Here is a 21,009-nt window from a genome sequence, read left to right as displayed (position 1 = left end):
GAATACCTAGAAATTCTGGGTCAGAGCTATGTCCACTTCCCACAGGAGTCCATTGTAGTTTTACCCTTCCTGGATTTCAAGACGACGCCTGCAGTCTCTGCACACACACCCCTCTGCACCCGTAGCCCTTGAGTCGTGAAGAAGATGACCAAAAGGTGCCTGAGCATCTTGAGACCTGAGCCCAACTGTTGGTTCAGTCCAACTGACCCTCTGGCCAGAGCCTGCAGCCTTTTTCCACAGTGCCTGATCTCCATAGGAACGCATTGGACACCCAGCGCCGTTTTGCAATCTGCACCCGGCCTTCCCCGTGCCGCTATGGGTGTACTGTTGGTGCTGCCCTTGGACCTTGCCCACTACTCACCTTAACCTAAGGATATTGGTCTTGTAAGTCACTGTACTCTACCAGTTTGCAGAACTTGGTTTTCCTCCCATTGGATAACAATGCAGAACTCCAAAATGGCAATATGTCCACCTTTTAAAGTGAAAAGAATTCCTATTTAAAAACGTACTTACCTGAATAATTTTTCTGTACTGCCTAAGTATATATGAAGATACTTGCTATTTTTATAAACTGGGGTGCATCTCCTTTTTTGAGTTGTGTGTCTCATTTATTGACTATTGTGTATTTGTAGACGGCTTGCACTCCTCTCTGTTAAGCCTAAGCCTGCCCCACCACACTACCCCTTAAATAGAGCACTTTAGGATTGTATAGCAAGCCCTATCCACTAACTGAGGAACCCCTGGACCCTTTACACAGTATTCACATACCACATAAAGGGCCAGCTTCCTCCTCTACTTACTAGCCGTTATCTTGATGCACATTCAAAATGCTTAAGCAGGAATAGCTTAATAAGGAATCATGGTCTCATTTGACACCAGGAGGTATATTTTAGTTTTTAAATAGAATATAATTTATGCACTATATGATTACCTTTTGTCCGAGGAAGAGACTTTTTGAAGACAGGACAGTGAATCCATCCCCTGGCCCATCTTCGGATGCTGCGTTTGAAGAACTTTCTTTTCCACTATCGGACGACTTTTCCTGTTGAGATAGAGAATCTCCCAATAAATATAGCAGTAATGGCAAAACATTTAAATATATTTTTCCGTTCTAGATTGCAACACACCAGATAATTACGCTAATACAAAACCAAGTAAAATCTGGTATCGCCACATCTTGCAGCAAAGACACTTCTCCCAAGCACAGAAAGAAGGGTAGACTCATCTACGTCGCAGTTTGAGACAATTTTGTTGTAAAATATTGTAGTCTGTAGTACTTACTTTCGAGGTAGTGGAGACCACAATCTGAAATGTACAACTGACATTTTCAGTTTGCTAATTTAACAAATCTCAGCAATTAGCAGTGAAACAATAAGATTCTGCTGGGGGAGAACCACTCACAAAATAACTCTTTTAGATAACAACTGGAAGGGGTGGTGGGAGGAGTGTGATCCTGTTTAGACAACGAAGATGACAGGAATAAACGAGACAAGCCATACAACAACAACAACATACAGCAATCTCAAACATTTCTGGATTCCATTAGATTTGAACCGCCTGAAAGTCTCTGGTCCTATATTGTAGTCGGAGGTTGTCTATCACTTGGTAATCTAAAGGACTTTCACTTATTTATCAAGAATGCACTTTCAGTGGTTGCAAACAGTGCTTCTAGCCTCAATAAATAGCCTGCGCTCTGCAAACTAGTGCATCTCTTACACATCCATTGAGTAACTGCCCTGCCTCATTACCACCACATCGTTCAGCCAGAGTGAAGAGTGCAAACTTGAATTGCAGGAAGTTGGCTCTGTATGTGCTATTTCAAAGTAAGGAATAGCATGCACAGAGTCCAAGGGTTCCCCTTAGAGGTAAAATAGTGGTAAAAAGAGATAATACTAATGCTCTATTTTGTGGTAGTGTGGTCGAGCAGTAGGCTTATCCAAGGAGTAGTGTTAAGCATTTGTTGTACATACACATAGACAATAAATGAGGTACACACACTCAGAGACAAATCCAGCCAATAGGTTTTTATATAGAAAAATATCTTTTCTTAGTTTATCTTAAGAACCACAGGTTCAAATTCTACATGTAATAGCTCGTTCGAAAGGTATTGCAGGTAAGTACTTTAGGAACTTCAAATCATCAAAATTGCATGTATACTTTTCAAGTTATTGACAAATAGCTGTTCTAAAAGTGGACACTTAGTGCAATTTTCACAGTTCCTAGGGGAGGTAAGTTTTGATTAGTTTTTCCAGGTAAGTAAGACACTTACAGGGTTCAGTTCTTGGTCCAAGGTAGCCCACCGTTGGGGGTTCAGAGCAACCCCAAAGTCACCACACCAGCAGCTCAGGGCCGGTCAGGTGCAGAGTTCAAAGTGGTGCCCAAAACACATAGGCTAGAATGGAGAGAAGGGGGTGCCCCGGTTCCGGTCTGCTTGCAGGTAAGTACCCGCGTCTTCGGAGGGCAGACCAGGGGGGTTTTGTAGGGCACCGGGGGGGACACAAGTCCACACAGAAATTTCACCCTCAGCGGCGCGGGGGCGGCCGGGTGCAGTGTAGAAACAAGCGTCGGGTTCGCAATGTTAGTCTATGAGAGATCTCGGGATCTCTTCAGCGCTGCAGGCAGGCAAGGGGGGGATTCCTCGGGGAAACCTCCACTTGGGCAAGGGAGAGGGACTCCTGGGGGTCACTTCTCCAGTGAAAGTCCGGTCCTTCAGGTCCTGGGGGCTGCGGGTGCAGGGTCTCTCCCAGGTGTCGGGACTTTAGGTTCAAAAGAGTCGCGGTCAGGGGAAGCCTCGGGATTCCCTCTGCAGGCGGCGCTGTGGGGGCTCAGGGGGGACAGGTTTTGGTACTCACAGTATCAGAGTAGTCCTGGGGTCCCTCCTGAGGTGTTGGATCGCCACCAGTCGAGTCGGGGTCGCCGGGTGCAGTGTTGCAAGTCTCACGCTTCTTGCGGGGAGCTTGCAGGGATCTTTAAAGTTGCTGGAAACAAAGTTGCAGCTTTTCTTGGAGCAGGTCCGCTGTCCTCGGGAGTTTCTTGTCTTTTCGAAGCAGGGGCAGTCCTCAGAGGATGTCGAGGTCGCTGGTCCCTTCGGAAGGCGTCGCTGGAGCAGGATCTTTGGAAGGCAGGAGACAGGCCGGTGAGTTTCTGGAGCCAAGGCAGTTGTCGTCTTCTGGTCTTCCGCTGCAGGGGTTTTCAGCTGGGCAGTCCTTCTTCTTGTTGCAGGAATCTAATTTTCTAGGGTTCAGGGTAGCCCTTAAATACTAAATTTAAGGGCGTGTTTAGGTCTGGGGGGTTAGTAGCCAATGGCTACTAGCCCTGAGGGTGGGTACACCCTCTTTGTGCCTCCTCCCAAGGGGAGGGGGTCACAATCCTAACCCTATTGGGGGAATCCTCCATCTGCAAGATGGAGGATTTCTAAAAGTTAGAGTCACCTCAGCTCAGGACACCTTAGGGGCTGTCCTGACTGGCCAGTGACTCCTCCTTGTTATTCTCATTATTTTCTCCGGCCTTGCCGCCAAAAGTGGGGCCTGGCCGGAGGGGGCGGGCAACTCCACTAGCTGGAGTGTCCTGCTGGGTTGGCACAAAGGAGGTGAGCCTTTGAGGCTCACCGCCAGGTGTGACAATTCCTGCCTGGGAGAGGTGTTAGCATCTCCACCCAGTGCAGGCTTTGTTACTGGCCTCAGAGTGACAAAGGCACTCTCCCCATGGGGCCAGCAACATGTCTCAGTTTGTGGCAGGCTGCTAAAACTAGTCAGTCTACACAGATAGTCGGTTAAGTTTCAGGGGGCACCTCTAAGGTGCCCTCTGGGGTGTATTTTACAATAAAATGTACACTGGCATCAGTGTGCATTTATTGTGCTGAGAAGTTTGATACCAAACTTCCCAGTTTTCAGTGTAGCCATTATGGTGCTGTGGAGTTCGTGTTTGACAGACTCCCAGACCATATACTCTTATGGCTACCCTGCACTTACAATGTCTAAGGTTTTGTTTAGACACTGTAGGGGTACCATGCTCATGCACTGGTACCCTCACCTATGGTATAGTGCACCCTGCCTTAGGGCTGTAAGGCCTGCTAGAGGGGTGTCTTACCTATACTGCATAGGCAGTGAGAGGCTGGCATGGCACCCTGAGGGGAGTGCCATGTCGACTTACTCGTTTTGTCCTCACTAGCACACACAAGCTGGCAAGCAGTGTGTCTGTGCTGAGTGAGAGGTCTCCAGGGTGGCATAAGACATGCTGCAGCCCTTAGAGACCTTCCTTGGCATCAGGGCCCTTGGTACTAGAAGTACCAGTTACAAGGGACTTATCTGGATGCCAGGGTCTGCCAATTGTGGATACAAAAGTACAGGTTAGGGAAAGAACACTGGTGCTGGGGCCTGGTTAGCAGGCCTCAGCACACTTTCAATTGTAAACATAGCATCAGCAAAGGCAAAAAGTCAGGGGGCAACCATGCCAAGGAGGCATTTCCTTACACAACCCCCCCCCAAACGAAAGAGGATGAGACTAACCTTTCCCAAGAGAGTCTTCATTTTCTAAGTGGAAGAACCTGGAAAGGCCATCTGCATTGGCATGGGCAGTCCCAGGTCTGTGTTCCACTATAAAGTCCATTCCCTGTAGGGAGATGGACCACCTCAACAGTTTAGGATTTTCACCTTTCATTTGCATCAGCCATTTGAGAGGTCTGTGGTCAGTTTGAACTAGGAAGTGAGTCCCAAAGAGGTATGGTCTCAGCTTCTTCAGGGACCAAACCACAGCAAAGGCCTCCCTCTCAATGGCACTCCAACGCTGCTCCCTGGGGAGTAACCTCCTGCTAATGAAAGCAACAGGCTGGTCAAGGCCATCATCATTTGTTTGGGACAAAACTGCCCCTATCCCATGTTCAGAGGCATCAGTCTGCACAATGAACTGCTTAGAATAATCTGGAGCTTTGAGAACTGGTGCTGAGCACATTGCCTGTTTCAGGGTGTCAAAGGCCTGTTGGCAGTCCACAGTCCAGTTTACTTTCTTGGGCATTTTCTTGGAGGTGAGTTCAGTGAGGGCTGTCACAATGGATCCATATCCCTTCACAAACCTCCTGTAGTACCCAGTCAAGCCAAGGAATGCCCTGACTTGAGTCTGGGTTTTTGGAGCTACCCAGTCCAGAATAGTCTGGATCTTGGGTTGGAGTGGCTGAACTTGGCCTCCACCTACAAGGTGTCCCAAGTAAACCACAGTTCCCTGCCCTATCTGGCATTTGGATGCCTTGATAGAGAGGCCTGCAGATTGCAGAGCCTTCAAAACCTTCCTCAGGTGGACCAGGTGATCCTGCCAGGTGGAGCTAAAGACAGCAATATCATCAAGATAAGCTGTGCTAAAGGACTCCAAGCCAGCAAGGACTTGATTCACCAACCTTTGGAAGGTGGCAGGGGCATTCTTTAAACCAAAGGGCATAACAGTAAACTGATAATGCCCATCAGGTGTGGAGAATGCTGTCTTTTCTTTTGCTCCAGGTGCCATTTTTATTTGCCAGTACCCTGCTGTCAAGTCAAAGGTACTTAGAAATTTGGCAGCACCTAATTTATCAATGAGCTCATCAGCTCTTGGAATTGGATGGGCATCTGTCTTGGTGACAGAATTGAGCCCTCTGTAGTCCACACAAAACCTCATCTCTTTCTTTCCATCTTTGGTGTGAGGTTTGGGGACTAAGACCACTGGGCTAGCCCAGGGGCTGTCAGAGCGCTCAATCACTCCCAATTCCAGCATCTTGTGGACTTCCACCTTGATGCTTTCCTTAACATGGTCAGACTGTCTGAAGATTTTGTTCTTGACAGGCATGCTGTCTCCTGTGTCCACATCATGGGTACACAGGTGGGTCTGACCAGGGGTTAGGGAGAAAAGCTCAGGAAACTGTTGTAGGACTCTCCTACAATCAGCCTGCTGTTGGCCAGAGAGGGTGTCTGAGTAGATCACTCCATCTACTGTGCCATCTTTTGGGTCTGATGACAGAAGATCAGGGAGAGGTTCACTCTCTGCCTCCTGATCCTCATCTGTTACCATTAACAGATTCACATCAGCCCTGTCATGGAAGAGCTTAAGGCGGTTCACATGGATCACCCTCTTGGGGCTCCTGCTTGTGCCCAGGTCCACCAAGTAGGTGACCTGACTCTTCCTCTCTAGTACTGGGTAAGGGCCACTCCATTTGTCCTGGAGTGCCCTGGGAGCCACAGGCTCCAGAACCCAGACTTTCTGCCCTGGTTGGAACTCAACCAGTGCAGCCTTTTGGTCATACCAAAACTTCTGGAGCTGTTGGCTGGCCTCAAGGTTTTTGGTTGCCTTTTCCATGTACTCTGCCATTCTAGAGCGAAGGCCAAGTACATAGTCCACTATGTCCTGTTTAGGCTCATGGAGAGGTCTCTCCCAGCCTTCTTTAACAAGGGCAAGTGGTCCCCTTACAGGATGACCAAACAGAAGTTCAAAGGGTGAGAACCCTACTCCCTTCTGTGGTACCTCCCTGTAAGCGAAAAGCAGACATGGCAGGAGGACATCCCATCTCCTTTTGAGTTTTTCTGGGAGCCCCATGATCATGCCCTTTAATGTCTTGTTGAATCTCTCAACTAAGCCATTAGTTTGTGGATGGTAAGGTGTAGTGAATTTATAAGTCACTCCACACTCATTCCACATGTGCTTTAGGTATGCTGACATGAAGTTGGTACCTCTGTCAGACACCACCTCCTTAGGGAAACCCACTCTGGTAAAGATACCAATGAGGGCCTTGGCTACTGCAGGGGCAGTAGTCGACCTAAGGGGAATAGCTTCAGGATACCTGGTAGCATGATCCACTACTACCAGGATATACATATTTCCTGAGGCTGTGGGAGGTTCCAGTGGACCAACTATGTCCACACCCACTCTTTCAAAGGGCACCCCCACCACAGGAAGTGGAATGAGGGGGGCCTTTGGATGCCCACCTGTCTTACCACTGGCTTGACAGGTGGGGCAGGAGAGGCAAAACTCCTTAACCATGTTGGACATATTGGGCCAGTAGAAGTGGTTGACTAACCTCTCCCACGTCTTGGTTTGTCCCAAATGTCCAGCAAGGGGAATGTCATGGGCCAATGTTAGGATGAACTCTCTGAACGGCTGAGGCACTACCACTCTCCTAGTGGCACCAGGTTTGGGGTCTCTGGCCTCAGTGTACAGGAGCCCATCTTCCCAATAGACCCTATGTGTTCCATTTTTCTTGCCTTTGGACTCTTCAGCAGCTTGCTGCCTAAGGCCTTCAAGAGAGGGACAGGTTTCTTGTCCCTTACACAGCTCTTCCCTTGAGGGTCCCCCTGGGCCTAAGAGCTCAACCTGATAAGGTTCAAGCTCCAAAGGCTCAGTTCCCTCAGAGGGCAGAACTTCTTCCTGAGAAGAGAGGTTCCCTTTCTTTTGCTGTGTTGCAGTTGGTTTCCCAACTGACTTTCCTGTTCTCTTGGTAGGCTGGGCCATTTTTCCAGACTCCAGCTCTACTTTTTCACCCTGTGCCTTGCATTGTGCTCTTGTTTTCACACACACCAGTTCAGGGATACCCAGCATTGCTGCATGGGTTTTTAGTTCTACCTCAGCCCATGCTGAGGACTCCAGGTCATTTCCAAGCAGACAGTCCACTGGGATATTTGAAGAGACCACCACCTGTTTCAGGCCATTGACCCCTCCCCATTCTAAAGTAACCATTGCCATGGGATGTACTTTTCTCTGATTGTCAGCGTTGGTGACTGTGTAAGTTTTTCCAGTCAGGTATTGGCCAGGGGAAACCAGTTTCTCTGTCACCATGGTGACACTGGCACCTGTATCCCTCAGGCCCTCTATTCTAGTCCCATTAATTAAGAGTTGCTGTCTGTATTTTTGCATGTTAGGCGGCCAGACAGCTAGTGTGGCTAAATCCACCCCACCCTCAGAGACTAGAGTAGCTTCAGTGTGGACCCTGATTTGCTCTGGGCACACTGTTGATCCCACTTGGAGACTAGCCATACCAGTGTTACCTGGATGGGAGTTTGGAGTGGAACCTTTCTTGGGACAGGCCTTGTCTCCAGTTTGGTGTCCATGCTGTTTACAGCTATGACACCAGGCCTTTTTGGGATCAAAGTTTTTACCCTTGTACCCATTGTTTTGTGAAGAGGCTCTGGGCCCACCCTCCTGTGCAGGTTTTTGGGGGCCTGTAGAAGACTCTTTACTATTTTTAGTTTTGGTTGTCTCATCACCCTTCTGCTGGGGAGTCTTTGTGACCCCTTTCTTTTGGTCACCCCCTGTTGAAGTCTTGGACACCCTTGTCTTGACCCAATGGTCCGCCTTCTTTCCCAATTCTTGGGGAGAAATTGGTCCTAGGTCTACCAGATGCTGATGCAGTTTATCATTGAAACAATTACTTAACAGGTGTTCTTTCACAAATAAATTGTACAGCCCATCATAATTACTTACACCACTGCCTTGAATCCAACCATCTAGTGTTTTCACTGAGTAGTCAACAAAGTCAACCCAGGTCTGGCTCGAGGATTTTTGAGCCCCCCTGAACCTAATCCTGTACTCCTCAGTGGAGAATCCAAAGCCCTCAATCAGGGTACCCTTCATGAGGTCATAAGATTCTGCATCTTGTCCAGAGAGTGTGAGGAGTCTATCCCTACACTTTCCTGTGAACATTTCCCAAAGGAGAGCACCCCAGTGAGATTTGTTCACTTTTCTGGTTACACAAGCCCTCTCAAAAGCTGTGAACCATTTGGTGATGTCATCACCATCTTCATATTTAGTTACAATCCCTTTGGGGATTTTCAACATGTCAGGAGAATCTCTGACCCTATTTATATTGCTGCCACCATTGATGGGTCCTAGGCCCATCTCTTGTCTTTCCCTCTCTATGGCTAGGATCTGTCTTTCCAAAGCCAATCTTTTGGCCATCCTGGCTAACTGGATGTCCTCTTCACTGGAGTTATCCTCAGTGATTTCAGAGTTGTTGGTCCCTCCTGTGAGGGAACCAGCATCTCTGACTATTATTTGTGGAGTCAGGGCTTGAGAAGCCCTGCTCTCCCTAAGTAGGACTGGAGGGGGGGAATTTCCCTCCAAGTCACTATCTTCATCCTCTGAGTTGCCATCCTCAGAGGGGTTGGCCTTTTCAAACTCTGCCAAAAGCTCCTGGAGCTGTACTTTGGTAGGTTTGGGGCCCATTGCTATTTTCTTTAGTTTACAGAGTGACCTTAGCTCTCTCATCTGTAGATGGAGGTAAGGTGTGGTGTCGAGTTCCACCACATTCACATCTGTGCTAGACATTATGCTTCTAAAAGTTGGAATACTTTTTAAGAAACTAAAACTGGTTCTAGAATCTAATTCAAACTTTTAACAAACTTTTAAACTCTAAAAGAAATGCTAAACAGGATCTAACACAAGGCCCTAGCAGGTCTTTTAAGAATTTAGAAAACTTTTCAAATTGCAAAAATCAATTTCTAATGACAATTTTGGAATTTGTCGTGTGATCAGGTATTGGCTGAGTAGTCCAGCAAATGCAAAGTCTTGTACCCCACCGCTGATCCACCAATGTAGGAAGTTGGCTCTGTATGTGCTATTTCAAAGTAAGGAATAGCATGCACAGAGTCCAAGGGTTCCCCTTAGAGGTAAAATAGTGGTAAAAAGAGATAATACTAATGCTCTATTTTGTGGTAGTGTGGTCGAGCAGTAGGCTTATCCAAGGAGTAGTGTTAAGCATTTGTTGTACATACACATAGACAATAAATGAGGTACACACACTCAGAGACAAATCCAGCCAATAGGTTTTTATATAGAAAAATATCTTTTCTTAGTTTATCTTAAGAACCACAGGTTCAAATTCTACATGTAATAGCTCGTTCGAAAGGTATTGCAGGTAAGTACTTTAGGAACTTCAAATCATCAAAATTGCATGTATACTTTTCAAGTTATTGACAAATAGCTGTTCTAAAAGTGGACACTTAGTGCAATTTTCACAGTTCCTAGGGGAGGTAAGTTTTGATTAGTTTTTCCAGGTAAGTAAGACACTTACAGGGTTCAGTTCTTGGTCCAAGGTAGCCCACCGTTGGGGGTTCAGAGCAACCCCAAAGTCACCACACCAGCAGCTCAGGGCCGGTCAGGTGCAGAGTTCAAAGTGGTGCCCAAAACACATAGGCTAGAATGGAGAGAAGGGGGTGCCCCGGTTCCGGTCTGCTTGCAGGTAAGTACCCGCGTCTTCGGAGGGCAGACCAGGGGGGTTTTGTAGGGCACCGGGGGGGACACAAGTCCACACAGAAATTTCACCCTCAGCGGCGCGGGGGCGGCCGGGTGCAGTGTAGAAACAAGCGTCGGGTTCGCAATGTTAGTCTATGAGAGATCTCGGGATCTCTTCAGCGCTGCAGGCAGGCAAGGGGGGGATTCCTCGGGGAAACCTCCACTTGGGCAAGGGAGAGGGACTCCTGGGGGTCACTTCTCCAGTGAAAGTCCGGTCCTTCAGGTCCTGGGGGCTGCGGGTGCAGGGTCTCTCCCAGGTGTCGGGACTTTAGGTTCAAAAGAGTCGCGGTCAGGGGAAGCCTCGGGATTCCCTCTGCAGGCGGCGCTGTGGGGGCTCAGGGGGGACAGGTTTTGGTACTCACAGTATCAGAGTAGTCCTGGGGTCCCTCCTGAGGTGTTGGATCGCCACCAGTCGAGTCGGGGTCGCCGGGTGCAGTGTTGCAAGTCTCACGCTTCTTGCGGGGAGCTTGCAGGGATCTTTAAAGTTGCTGGAAACAAAGTTGCAGCTTTTCTTGGAGCAGGTCCGCTGTCCTCGGGAGTTTCTTGTCTTTTCGAAGCAGGGGCAGTCCTCAGAGGATGTCGAGGTCGCTGGTCCCTTCGGAAGGCGTCGCTGGAGCAGGATCTTTGGAAGGCAGGAGACAGGCCGGTGAGTTTCTGGAGCCAAGGCAGTTGTCGTCTTCTGGTCTTCCGCTGCAGGGGTTTTCAGCTGGGCAGTCCTTCTTCTTGTTGCAGGAATCTAATTTTCTAGGGTTCAGGGTAGCCCTTAAATACTAAATTTAAGGGCGTGTTTAGGTCTGGGGGGTTAGTAGCCAATGGCTACTAGCCCTGAGGGTGGGTACACCCTCTTTGTGCCTCCTCCCAAGGGGAGGGGGTCACAATCCTAACCCTATTGGGGGAATCCTCCATCTGCAAGATGGAGGATTTCTAAAAGTTAGAGTCACCTCAGCTCAGGACACCTTAGGGGCTGTCCTGACTGGCCAGTGACTCCTCCTTGTTATTCTCATTATTTTCTCCGGCCTTGCCGCCAAAAGTGGGGCCTGGCCGGAGGGGGCGGGCAACTCCACTAGCTGGAGTGTCCTGCTGGGTTGGCACAAAGGAGGTGAGCCTTTGAGGCTCACCGCCAGGTGTGACAATTCCTGCCTGGGAGAGGTGTTAGCATCTCCACCCAGTGCAGGCTTTGTTACTGGCCTCAGAGTGACAAAGGCACTCTCCCCATGGGGCCAGCAACATGTCTCAGTTTGTGGCAGGCTGCTAAAACTAGTCAGTCTACACAGATAGTCGGTTAAGTTTCAGGGGGCACCTCTAAGGTGCCCTCTGGGGTGTATTTTACAATAAAATGTACACTGGCATCAGTGTGCATTTATTGTGCTGAGAAGTTTGATACCAAACTTCCCAGTTTTCAGTGTAGCCATTATGGTGCTGTGGAGTTCGTGTTTGACAGACTCCCAGACCATATACTCTTATGGCTACCCTGCACTTACAATGTCTAAGGTTTTGTTTAGACACTGTAGGGGTACCATGCTCATGCACTGGTACCCTCACCTATGGTATAGTGCACCCTGCCTTAGGGCTGTAAGGCCTGCTAGAGGGGTGTCTTACCTATACTGCATAGGCAGTGAGAGGCTGGCATGGCACCCTGAGGGGAGTGCCATGTCGACTTACTCGTTTTGTCCTCACTAGCACACACAAGCTGGCAAGCAGTGTGTCTGTGCTGAGTGAGAGGTCTCCAGGGTGGCATAAGACATGCTGCAGCCCTTAGAGACCTTCCTTGGCATCAGGGCCCTTGGTACTAGAAGTACCAGTTACAAGGGACTTATCTGGATGCCAGGGTCTGCCAATTGTGGATACAAAAGTACAGGTTAGGGAAAGAACACTGGTGCTGGGGCCTGGTTAGCAGGCCTCAGCACACTTTCAATTGTAAACATAGCATCAGCAAAGGCAAAAAGTCAGGGGGCAACCATGCCAAGGAGGCATTTCCTTACATGAATGCACACCAAGAAATGAGGGCTGTACGAAATAATAAGTCGGCATACATTAGGTACCAGGGAAGGTGCATCTGTATAACCACATTTGCTCATGTTCAGACGTGAGAATCCACAAAATGTGCTTAAAAACTTTTATTACATTAACTGTCTACTACTACATAGTCGGCACAATTTACTCAGTCCTTCTGATACTACCTTACTAAGGAAGGCCATGCCATTTAACAACACATTTACAACAACTGTTTCCACGTATTTAATAGTATTTTTAGTAAAGATCGTTCATGACCACAACAGTTTGATGTTGGCAGACAAATAGAAACAGAACGTGTCCATACCTTTTTTGCCATCTTGCCTTTGGCAGCCTTCCCTTTCTTTGCTGGCTTTTTGGCTGGTGATGGTGTTTTGCTTTTCTTTATCTTCTCGGGGGCTGGTGAGAGGATGGTTTCCCCCTTGCTTCGGGAACCTCGTTTTTTGGCCAGCAACTCGGGAAGAATTCTAGGCAGAACTCCGCCACTTGCAATGGTTACTCCCTTTAACAACTATGAAAATAAATGTTACAGCGTAAGGAGTATGCAAATATTTCTACAAATGAACATGTAGGTGTATAGTATTATGAAGCTGTTACTTGCCTACCCAAGTACTGAAGTAGTGGTGGAGGTGGAGCAAGGGTGAAAGATTGCATTGTGGAACAATTCCACTAAGAAAGTATTGTTTTTGTGTGTGCTAATGCCTTCCTCAAGGTTTCACAAATATGCTCACTAATGTCATCACTGTAATCATGGGGACGAAATGGGTGTAGCTCTTCCCTCTATTTCCAAAGACACCTTTCTTACCTCTCCTACACATACACATCTCCATGACTCTAGAACTATGGTACTCTCTAAACCAGTGGTTCCCAAACTGGGGGCCGTGGCCCCCTAGAGGTGCGTGACACATTCCCAGGGGGGTCCCCAGGCCTGGGCCGACAGGAAGGCACTTCTTCAGCTGTGTCTTCTGACAGAAACATGTCCATGTTTTTATATTTATAACTTCCTTTGTGCAGCGGTTTTAACAGCAATGCCAAGTTCCTCGTAAATCCAGCAGCTTTTAGGCAAAAATAAAAGCGTCAAGATAACGCTAGTGATTAATATACCTGCTGATGGGAGTTTTATTTAGCGCTAGTTTTGACTCACCTGAGGTAGCCCAGATGGTTAATATACCTGCTGCAAAGAATGTGCATCATGCAAAGAACAGTATTTTATTTACATAGCACAGTGGGTTACTGCTTTTGTCACAGAGATTCTTTTGCTACTGTGCAGTTCATAAGTTACAATCATAATCTAGCACAGTGAGCTATGAGCTGCCAAAGGGCTGCATGGCACAAATTATAACGTTGTTTTTTCTCCAAGTCTCATTTTCCTTCGGCTGCAAAAAAAAGGCTTGCTCGAGTAGAAATACATTCTTATTATTAAAGTCAACGCTAACCACTATGTTCTGATTCCTGAGTTTGTTAGACTCCAGACCAAGAACTTAGAAAATGCATACCAGTGTGGTTGACATGTTAATCCTTACATGTTGTAATCTCTGGTAAAGTACTCAGACACCCTACACTGGTATGAGAGGTGCTATAAAACAAATGAGTTACATGTGTCAGATGCTATGGAGAGATAAGAGGTCCTTATGGTTTTACTTTTTCCCCACCCCACATTCATGTGATAAAGCTCTCAGATTTCAAGTACCAAACAAATAAAACCATAAATCGCTTAGAAAATGTAGAATCAGACCTTAGGATTCAGCTTTCCTAAATAAAACTAAACATTAAAAGTTAGTCGCCGAGATGCAGCGCCAAACCTCCCAGGCTTCCAGTACTGATTCAGTGGGGGTCTTCAGGAGTCAAAAGGTTGATAAACACTGCTCTAAAGTGTATCATCTGTGGCAAGACCCTTGTAAAGAAATGGCTCCCTGTTGCAGTTACCCCCCACTTTTTGCCTGATGCTGACTTGACTGAGAAGTATGCTGGAACCCTGCTAACCAGGCCCCAAGCACCAGTGTTCTTTCACCTAAAATGTACTGTTGTCTCCACAATTGGCACAACCCTGGCACCCAGGTAAGTCCCTTGTAACTGGTACCCCTGGTACCAAGGGCCCGGATGCCAGGGAAGGTCTCTAAGGGCTGCAGCATGTCTTATGCCACCCTAGGGACCCCTCACTCAGCACCGACACACTGCTTGCCAGCTTGTGTGCTGGTGGGGAGAAAATGACTAAGTCGACATGGCACTCCCCTCAGGGTGCCATGCCAACCACACACTGCCTATGGCATAGGTAAGTCACCCCTCTAACAGGCTTTACAGCCCTAAGGCAGGGTGCACTATACCACAGGCGAGGGCATAGGTGCATGAGCACTATGCCCCTACAGTGTCTAAGAAAAACCTTAGACATTGTAAGTGCAGGGTAGCCATAAGAGTATATCGTCTGGGAGTCTGTCAAAAACGAACTCCACAGCTCCATAATGGCTACACTGAATACTAGGAAGTTTGGTATCAAACTTCTCAGAATAATATACCCACACTGATGCCAGTGTTTGATTTATTAAAAAATGCACACAGAGGGCATCTTAGAGATACCCCCTCTACCCAATTGTTCAGTGCAGGACTGACTGGTCTGTGCCAGCCTGCTGCTGAGAGACCAGTTTCTGACCCCATGTGGTGAGAGCCTTTGTGCTCTCCGAGGACAGAAACAAAAGCCTGCTCTGGGTGGAGGTGCTTAACACCTCCCCCCCTGCAGGAACTGTAACACCTAGAGTTGAGCCTCAAAGGCTCAGGCTTCGTGTTACAATGCCCCAGGGCACTCCAGCTAGTGGAGATGCCCGCCCCCTGGACACAGCCCCCACTTTTGGCGGCAAGTCCAGGAGAGATAATGAGAAAAACCAAGGAGGAGTCACTGGCCAGTCAGGACAGCCCCTAAGGTGTCCTGAGCTGAGGTGACTGACTTTTAGAAATCCTCCATCTTGCAGATGGAGGATTCCCCCAATAGGATTAGGGATGTGCCCCCCTCCCCTCAGGGAGGAGGCACAAAGAGGGTGTAGCCACCCTCAGGGTTAGTAGCCATTGGCTACTAACCCCCCAGACCTAAACACACCCCTAAATCGAGTATTTAGGGGCTCCCAGAACACAGCAAGATAGATTCCTGCAACCTAAGAAGAAGAGGACTGCTAAGCTGAAAAACCCGGCAGAGAAGACCGAGACACCAACTGCTTTGGCCCCAGCTCTACCGGCCTGTCTCCCCACTTCTAAAGACACTGCTCCAGCGACGCTTTCCCCAGGGACCAGCGACCTCTGAAGCCTCAGAGGACTGCCCTGCATCTAGAAGGACCAAGAACTCCCGAGGACAGCGGCTCTGTTCACCAAAGACTGCAACTTTGCAACAAAGAAGCAGCTTTCAAACAACTTGCGTTTCCCGCCGGAAGCGTGAGACTTGACACTCTGCACCCCGACGCCCCCGGCTCGGCTTGCGAACAACCACTTCAGGGAGGACTCCCCGGCGACTACGAGACCGTGCGTAGCCAGAGTTGACCCCCCCCCTGAGCACCCACAGCGACGCCTGCAGAGGGAATCCCGAGGTTCCCCCTGACCGCGTCTGCCTGCTTCAAAGACCCGACGCCTGGTAAAGACTCTGCACCCGCAGCCCCCAGGACCTGAAGGATCCGACCTCCAGGGAAGGCGCGACCCCCAGGTGGCCCTCTCCCTTGCCCAGGTGGTGGCTACCCAGAGGAGCCCCCCCCCCCCCCCTGCATCGCTGAAGAGACCCTTTGGTCTCCCATTGATTCCAATTGAAAACCAGACGCTAGTTTGCACACTGCACCCGACCGCCCCCGTGCTGCTGAGGGTGTACTTTCTGTGGTAACTTGTGTCCCCCCCCCGTGCCCTACAAAACCCCCCTGGTCTGCCCTCCGAAGACGCAGGTATTTACCTGCTGGCAGACTGGAACCGGGGCACCCCCTTCTCCATTGAAGTCTAGGCTTTTGGGCACTACTTTGAACTCTGCACCTGACCGACCCGGAGCTGCTGGTGTGGTAATTTTGGGGTTGCTCTGAACCCCCAACTGTGGGCTACCTTGGACCCAAACTTGAACCCCCTAGGTGGTTTACTTACCTGCAAGAACTAACAATTACTTACCTCCCCTAGGAACTGTGAAAATTGCACTAAGTGTCTAGTTTTAAAATAGCTATATGTGTTTTATTTGAAAAGTATATATGCTATTGTGATTATTCAAAGTTCCTGAAGTACTTACCTGCAATACCTTTCATTCAAAGTATTACATGTAAAATTTGAACCTGTAGTTCTTAAAATAAACTAAGAAAAGGTATTTTTCTATACAAAAACCTATTGGCCTGAGTGTGTGTTCCTCATTTATTGCCTGTGTGTGTACAACAAATGCTTACCACTACTCCTTTGATAAGCCTACTGCTCGAACACACTACCACAAAATAGAGCATTAGTATTATCTTGTTTTGCCACTATCTTACCTCTAAGGGGAACCCTTGGACTCTGTGCATACTATTCCTTACTTTGAAATAGTGCATACAGAGCCAACTTCCTACAGCAATCATCAGAGAAAAAGATAAAAAACTACATTGAAAAACACTAGAGCATTCTTAGCCAATAGGCTGCATGCAGGTTAACACAGGAGAACCATAAAAACTTTGGCACCGTGCCTTTAAGACCCTGAGCACCTCCAGTATCCCACCATGCCTCAGGGGTGAAGGAGAGGTGACAGTTGGTTCACAGTTAGGTCAGTACTTTTTTTACGGTGACAAGGCTGTGTAGCCGATTCAAAAGATAGTGTGCCCTGCACTTCTAGGAGACGTGCTTCCGGGGAGGAGGGTGGGTTGTTTATGACTTTGATGAGGATACCCCTGGAAGAGAACTAGGATTTACAGGTAAGTAACTTATCCTTCTCTTCCAGGGGATCCTCATCAATAGTCATAAACATTGAATAGATTAGCAAGCCCATCCCTTGACTCTGCGGACTGTCCAATAGAAGTGTAGGAATAGAAATGTATTATGCAAACAAATTTCTCAGAGAGGCCTGCCCAACTTGGGCATCTGCTCTTGCATCTGAGTCCAAACAGTAATGTCTAGTAAATGTATGTACAGACTTCCATGTAGCAGCCTTACAAATTTCAGATATTGGAACATTAAGGAGGGCAGCAGTAGCCGCTTTTCCTCTTGTGGAATGCGCTTTAGGTCTAGCAAGTAGTTGTTTGTTAGCCAACTGGTATGCATTAACAATACAAGAAACTATCCATCTTGATATGGTTCGTTTAGATGCTGCCTCTCCTGTTCTTAAATGACCATAATTTATAAACAAATGGTTGGAATGTCTAATCAACTTTGTTTTATCCAAATAAAATTTAAGCACTCTTTTCAGATCTAGGGAGTGCAACGCTTTCTCCGCCGGAGTCTCCGGATTGGGGAAGAAAGTTGGTAGAGAAATAGTCTGATTGATGTGGAATTCTGACACCACCTTCGGTAGGAATGATGGGCGACTTCGCAGAACTACTCTATTGTCGTGAAAGACTGTGTACGGTTGGTTCTCTGGAGGACAAAGCCTCAATTTCACTGACCCTCCTTGCAGAAGTAATGGCTACCAAAAAAAGCCGTCTTCCACGTAAGATGTTGCAAAGAGGCTTTGTGTATAGGTTCGAAAGGAGGGCCCATAAGTTTTGACAGTACTATGTTCAGTTCCCATGGAGGGGAGGGTCTCCGAAAGGGCGGAAAAACTTTTCCAACCTTCCAAGAAATCCTTGACTACTGGTTTCGTAAAGAAGGATTCCTGAGAAGGTGACTTACGATAGGCTGCAATGGCAGATAAATGTACCTTAATAGAGGATACCTGCAGACCGGACTTTGCCAGATGGAGTAAGTAAGACAGTATGACCTCCTCCTGAGCCCGTATGGGATTCTGACCTTGTTGACCGAACCATATGTAGAACCTCTTCCACTTAAAAGCGTAAGAACGCCGCGTGGAAGGTCGTCTGGACTCTTTCAAGATGTTCATGCACTCCTGCGAGAGCCCTAGGTGCCCATACTGCAGGAATTCAGGAGCCATGCTGTCAAGCTCAGAGAGGGTAGGTTGGGGTGCAGTACCCTGCCCTCCATCCTGCTCAGAAGATCCGGTCTGCACGGCAGCCTCCTGTGAGGTTGTTCAGATAGGTTGAGGAGATCTGTGTACCAGAACTGACGGGGCCATTGTGGAGCTATGAAAATCATTCTGGTGCTGGATCTGTAAGGTTTGTTGATCACTGCCGGTATGAGGGGGAAATCGGTGGAAAAGCGTAGAGAAATATCCCTGACCAGTCGATCAACAGGGCATTCCCTCGAGATCCCGGACGGTAGAACCTGGACGCGAAGTCTGGGCATTTCTTGTTTACCTCGTCTGCAAAGAGATCCAATTGAGGCCGACCTCATTGAGCGAAGATGTCTTCTACGACTTCGTCGTGTAGGACCCAATCGTGGGCGTCCTCTAGGTGTCTGCTCAGGAAATCTGCTTCCATGTTTTGTTGACCTGGTAGGTGAACCGCTATAAGCGACATTCCTCTGGCCAGGAGCCAATGCCAGATTGTTTGGGACTCCCGAGATAGGGTAGGGATCTCGTTCCCCCTTGTCTGTTCAAGTAATACATTGTGGTTGTATTGTCCGTTTGTATTAGGAGAGATTTCCCCTGAATCGATGGAGCAAAAGACTTGAGTCAGATGGACCGCTCTGAGCTCCAGTAGATTGATGTGGTACTTCCTTTCGTTGTCGGACCACAGGCCCTGAGCTTGAAGGGGACCTAGATGGGCCCCCCATCCTTGAAGAGACGCATCCGTTACCAGAGTGTCGGATGGAATTACCTGGTTGTAAGGAAATGCCTCCTTGGCATGGTTACCCCCTGACTTTTTGCCTTTGCTGATGCTATGTTTTGAATTGAAAGTGTGCTGAGGCCTGCTAACCAGGCCCCAGCACCAGTGTTCTTTCCCTAACCTGTACTTTTGATTCCACAATTGGCACACCCTGGCACCCAGATAAGTCCCTTGTAACTGGTACCTCTGGTACCAAGGGCCCTGATGCCAGGGAAGGTCTCTAAGGGCTGCAGCATGTATTATGCCACCCTAGAGACCCCTCACCCAGCACAGACACACTGCTTACCAGCTTGTGTGTGCTAGTGAGAACAAAATGAGTAAGTCGACATGGCACTCCCCTCAGGGTGCCATGCCAGCCTCTCACTGCCTATGCAGTATAGGTAAGACACCCCTCTAGCAGGCCTTACAGCCCTAAGGCAGGGTGCACTATACCATAGGTGAGGGTACCAGTGCATGAGCACTGTGCCCCTACAGTGTCTAAGCAAAACCTTAGACATTGTAAGTGCAGGGTAGCCATAAGAGTATATGGTCTGGGAGTCTGTTTTACACGAACTCCACAGCACCATAATGGCTACACTGAAAACTGGGAAGTTTGGTATCAAACTTCTCAGCACAATAAATGCACACTGATGCCAGTGTACATTTTATTGTAAAGTACACCACAGAGGGCACCTTAGAGGTGCCCCCTGAAACTTAACCGACTATCTGTGTAGGCTGACTAGTTTTAGCAGCCTGCCACACTAGAGACATGTTGCTGGCCCCATGGGGAGAGTGCCTTTGTCACTCTGAGGCCAGTAACAAAGCCTGCACTGGGTGGAGATGCTAACACCTCCCCCAGGCAGGAGCTGTAACACCTGGCGGTGAGCCTCAAAGGCTCACCCCTTTGTCACAGCACCGCAGGACACTCCAGCTAGTGGAGTTGCCCGCCCCCTCCGGCCCCGGCCCCCACTTTTGGCGGCAAGGCCGGAGAAAATAATGAGAACAACAAGGAGTCACTGGCCAGTCAGGACAGCTCCTAAGGTGTCCTGAGCTGAGGTGACTGACTTTTAGAAATCCTCCATCTTGCAGATGGAGGATTCCCCCAATAGGATTAGGGATGTGACCCCCTCCCCTTGGGAGGAGGCACAAAGAGGGTGTACCCACCCTCAGGGCTAGTAGCCATTGGCTACTAACCCCCCAGACCTAAACACGCCCTTAAATTTAGTATTTAAGGGCTCTCCCTGAACCTAGAAACTAGATTCCTGCAACAACAAGAAGAAGGACTGCCTAGCTGAAAACCCCTGCAGAGGAAGACCAGAAGACAACAACTGCCTTGGCTCCAGAAACTCACCGGCCTGTCTCCTGCCTTCCAAAGAACTCTGCTCCAGCGACGCCTTCCAAAGGGACCAGCGACCTCTGAATCCTCTGAGGACTGCCCTGCTTCGACGACGACAAGAAACTCCCGAGGACAGCGGACCTGCTCCAAAAAGACTGCAACTTTATCCAAAGGAGCAGCTTTAAAGAACCCTGCAATCTCCCCGCAAGAAGCGTGAGACTTGCAACACTGCACCCGGCGACCCCGACTCGGCTGGTGGAGAACCAACACCTCAGGGAGGACCCCCGGACTACTCTACGCCTGTGAGTACCAAAACCTGTCCCCCCTGAGCCCCCACAGCGCCGCCTGCAGAGGGAATCCCGAGGCTTCCCCTGACCGCGACTCTCTGAAACCAAAGTCCCGACGCCTGGAAAAGACCCTGCACCCGCAGCCCCCAGGACCTGACTTTCACTGCAGAAGTGACCCCCAGGAGTCCCTCTCCCTTGCCCAAGTGGAGGTTTCCCCGAGGAAGGCCCCCCTTGCCTGCCTGCAGCGCTGAAGAGATCCCTTGATCTCTCATTGACTTCCATTGCGAACCCG

General features: G+C 48.7%; 1 protein-coding gene across 2 annotated transcripts in view; it reads right to left on the bottom strand.

The window, feature by feature from the left end:
• MACROH2A2 (macroH2A.2 histone) overlaps positions 1-21,009 on the bottom strand; it is a 95,171-nt gene that overhangs the window by 43,535 nt on the left and 30,627 nt on the right. For both annotated transcript variants that reach the window (XM_069240555.1, XM_069240556.1), the window contains exons 4-5: positions 12,569-12,772; positions 932-1,042 (exon numbers count right to left, since the gene is read on the bottom strand). In XM_069240555.1, coding sequence (XP_069096656.1) covers positions 932-1,042; positions 12,569-12,772 — 315 coding nt within the window. The remainder of the gene's footprint in view (positions 1-931; positions 1,043-12,568; positions 12,773-21,009) is intronic.

This window comes from Pleurodeles waltl, chromosome 6 (genome assembly GCF_031143425.1).
Source record: "Pleurodeles waltl isolate 20211129_DDA chromosome 6, aPleWal1.hap1.20221129, whole genome shotgun sequence".
NCBI lineage: Eukaryota > Metazoa > Chordata > Amphibia > Caudata > Salamandridae > Pleurodeles > Pleurodeles waltl.
This window is presented reverse-complemented; position numbering and strand designations above follow the sequence as displayed.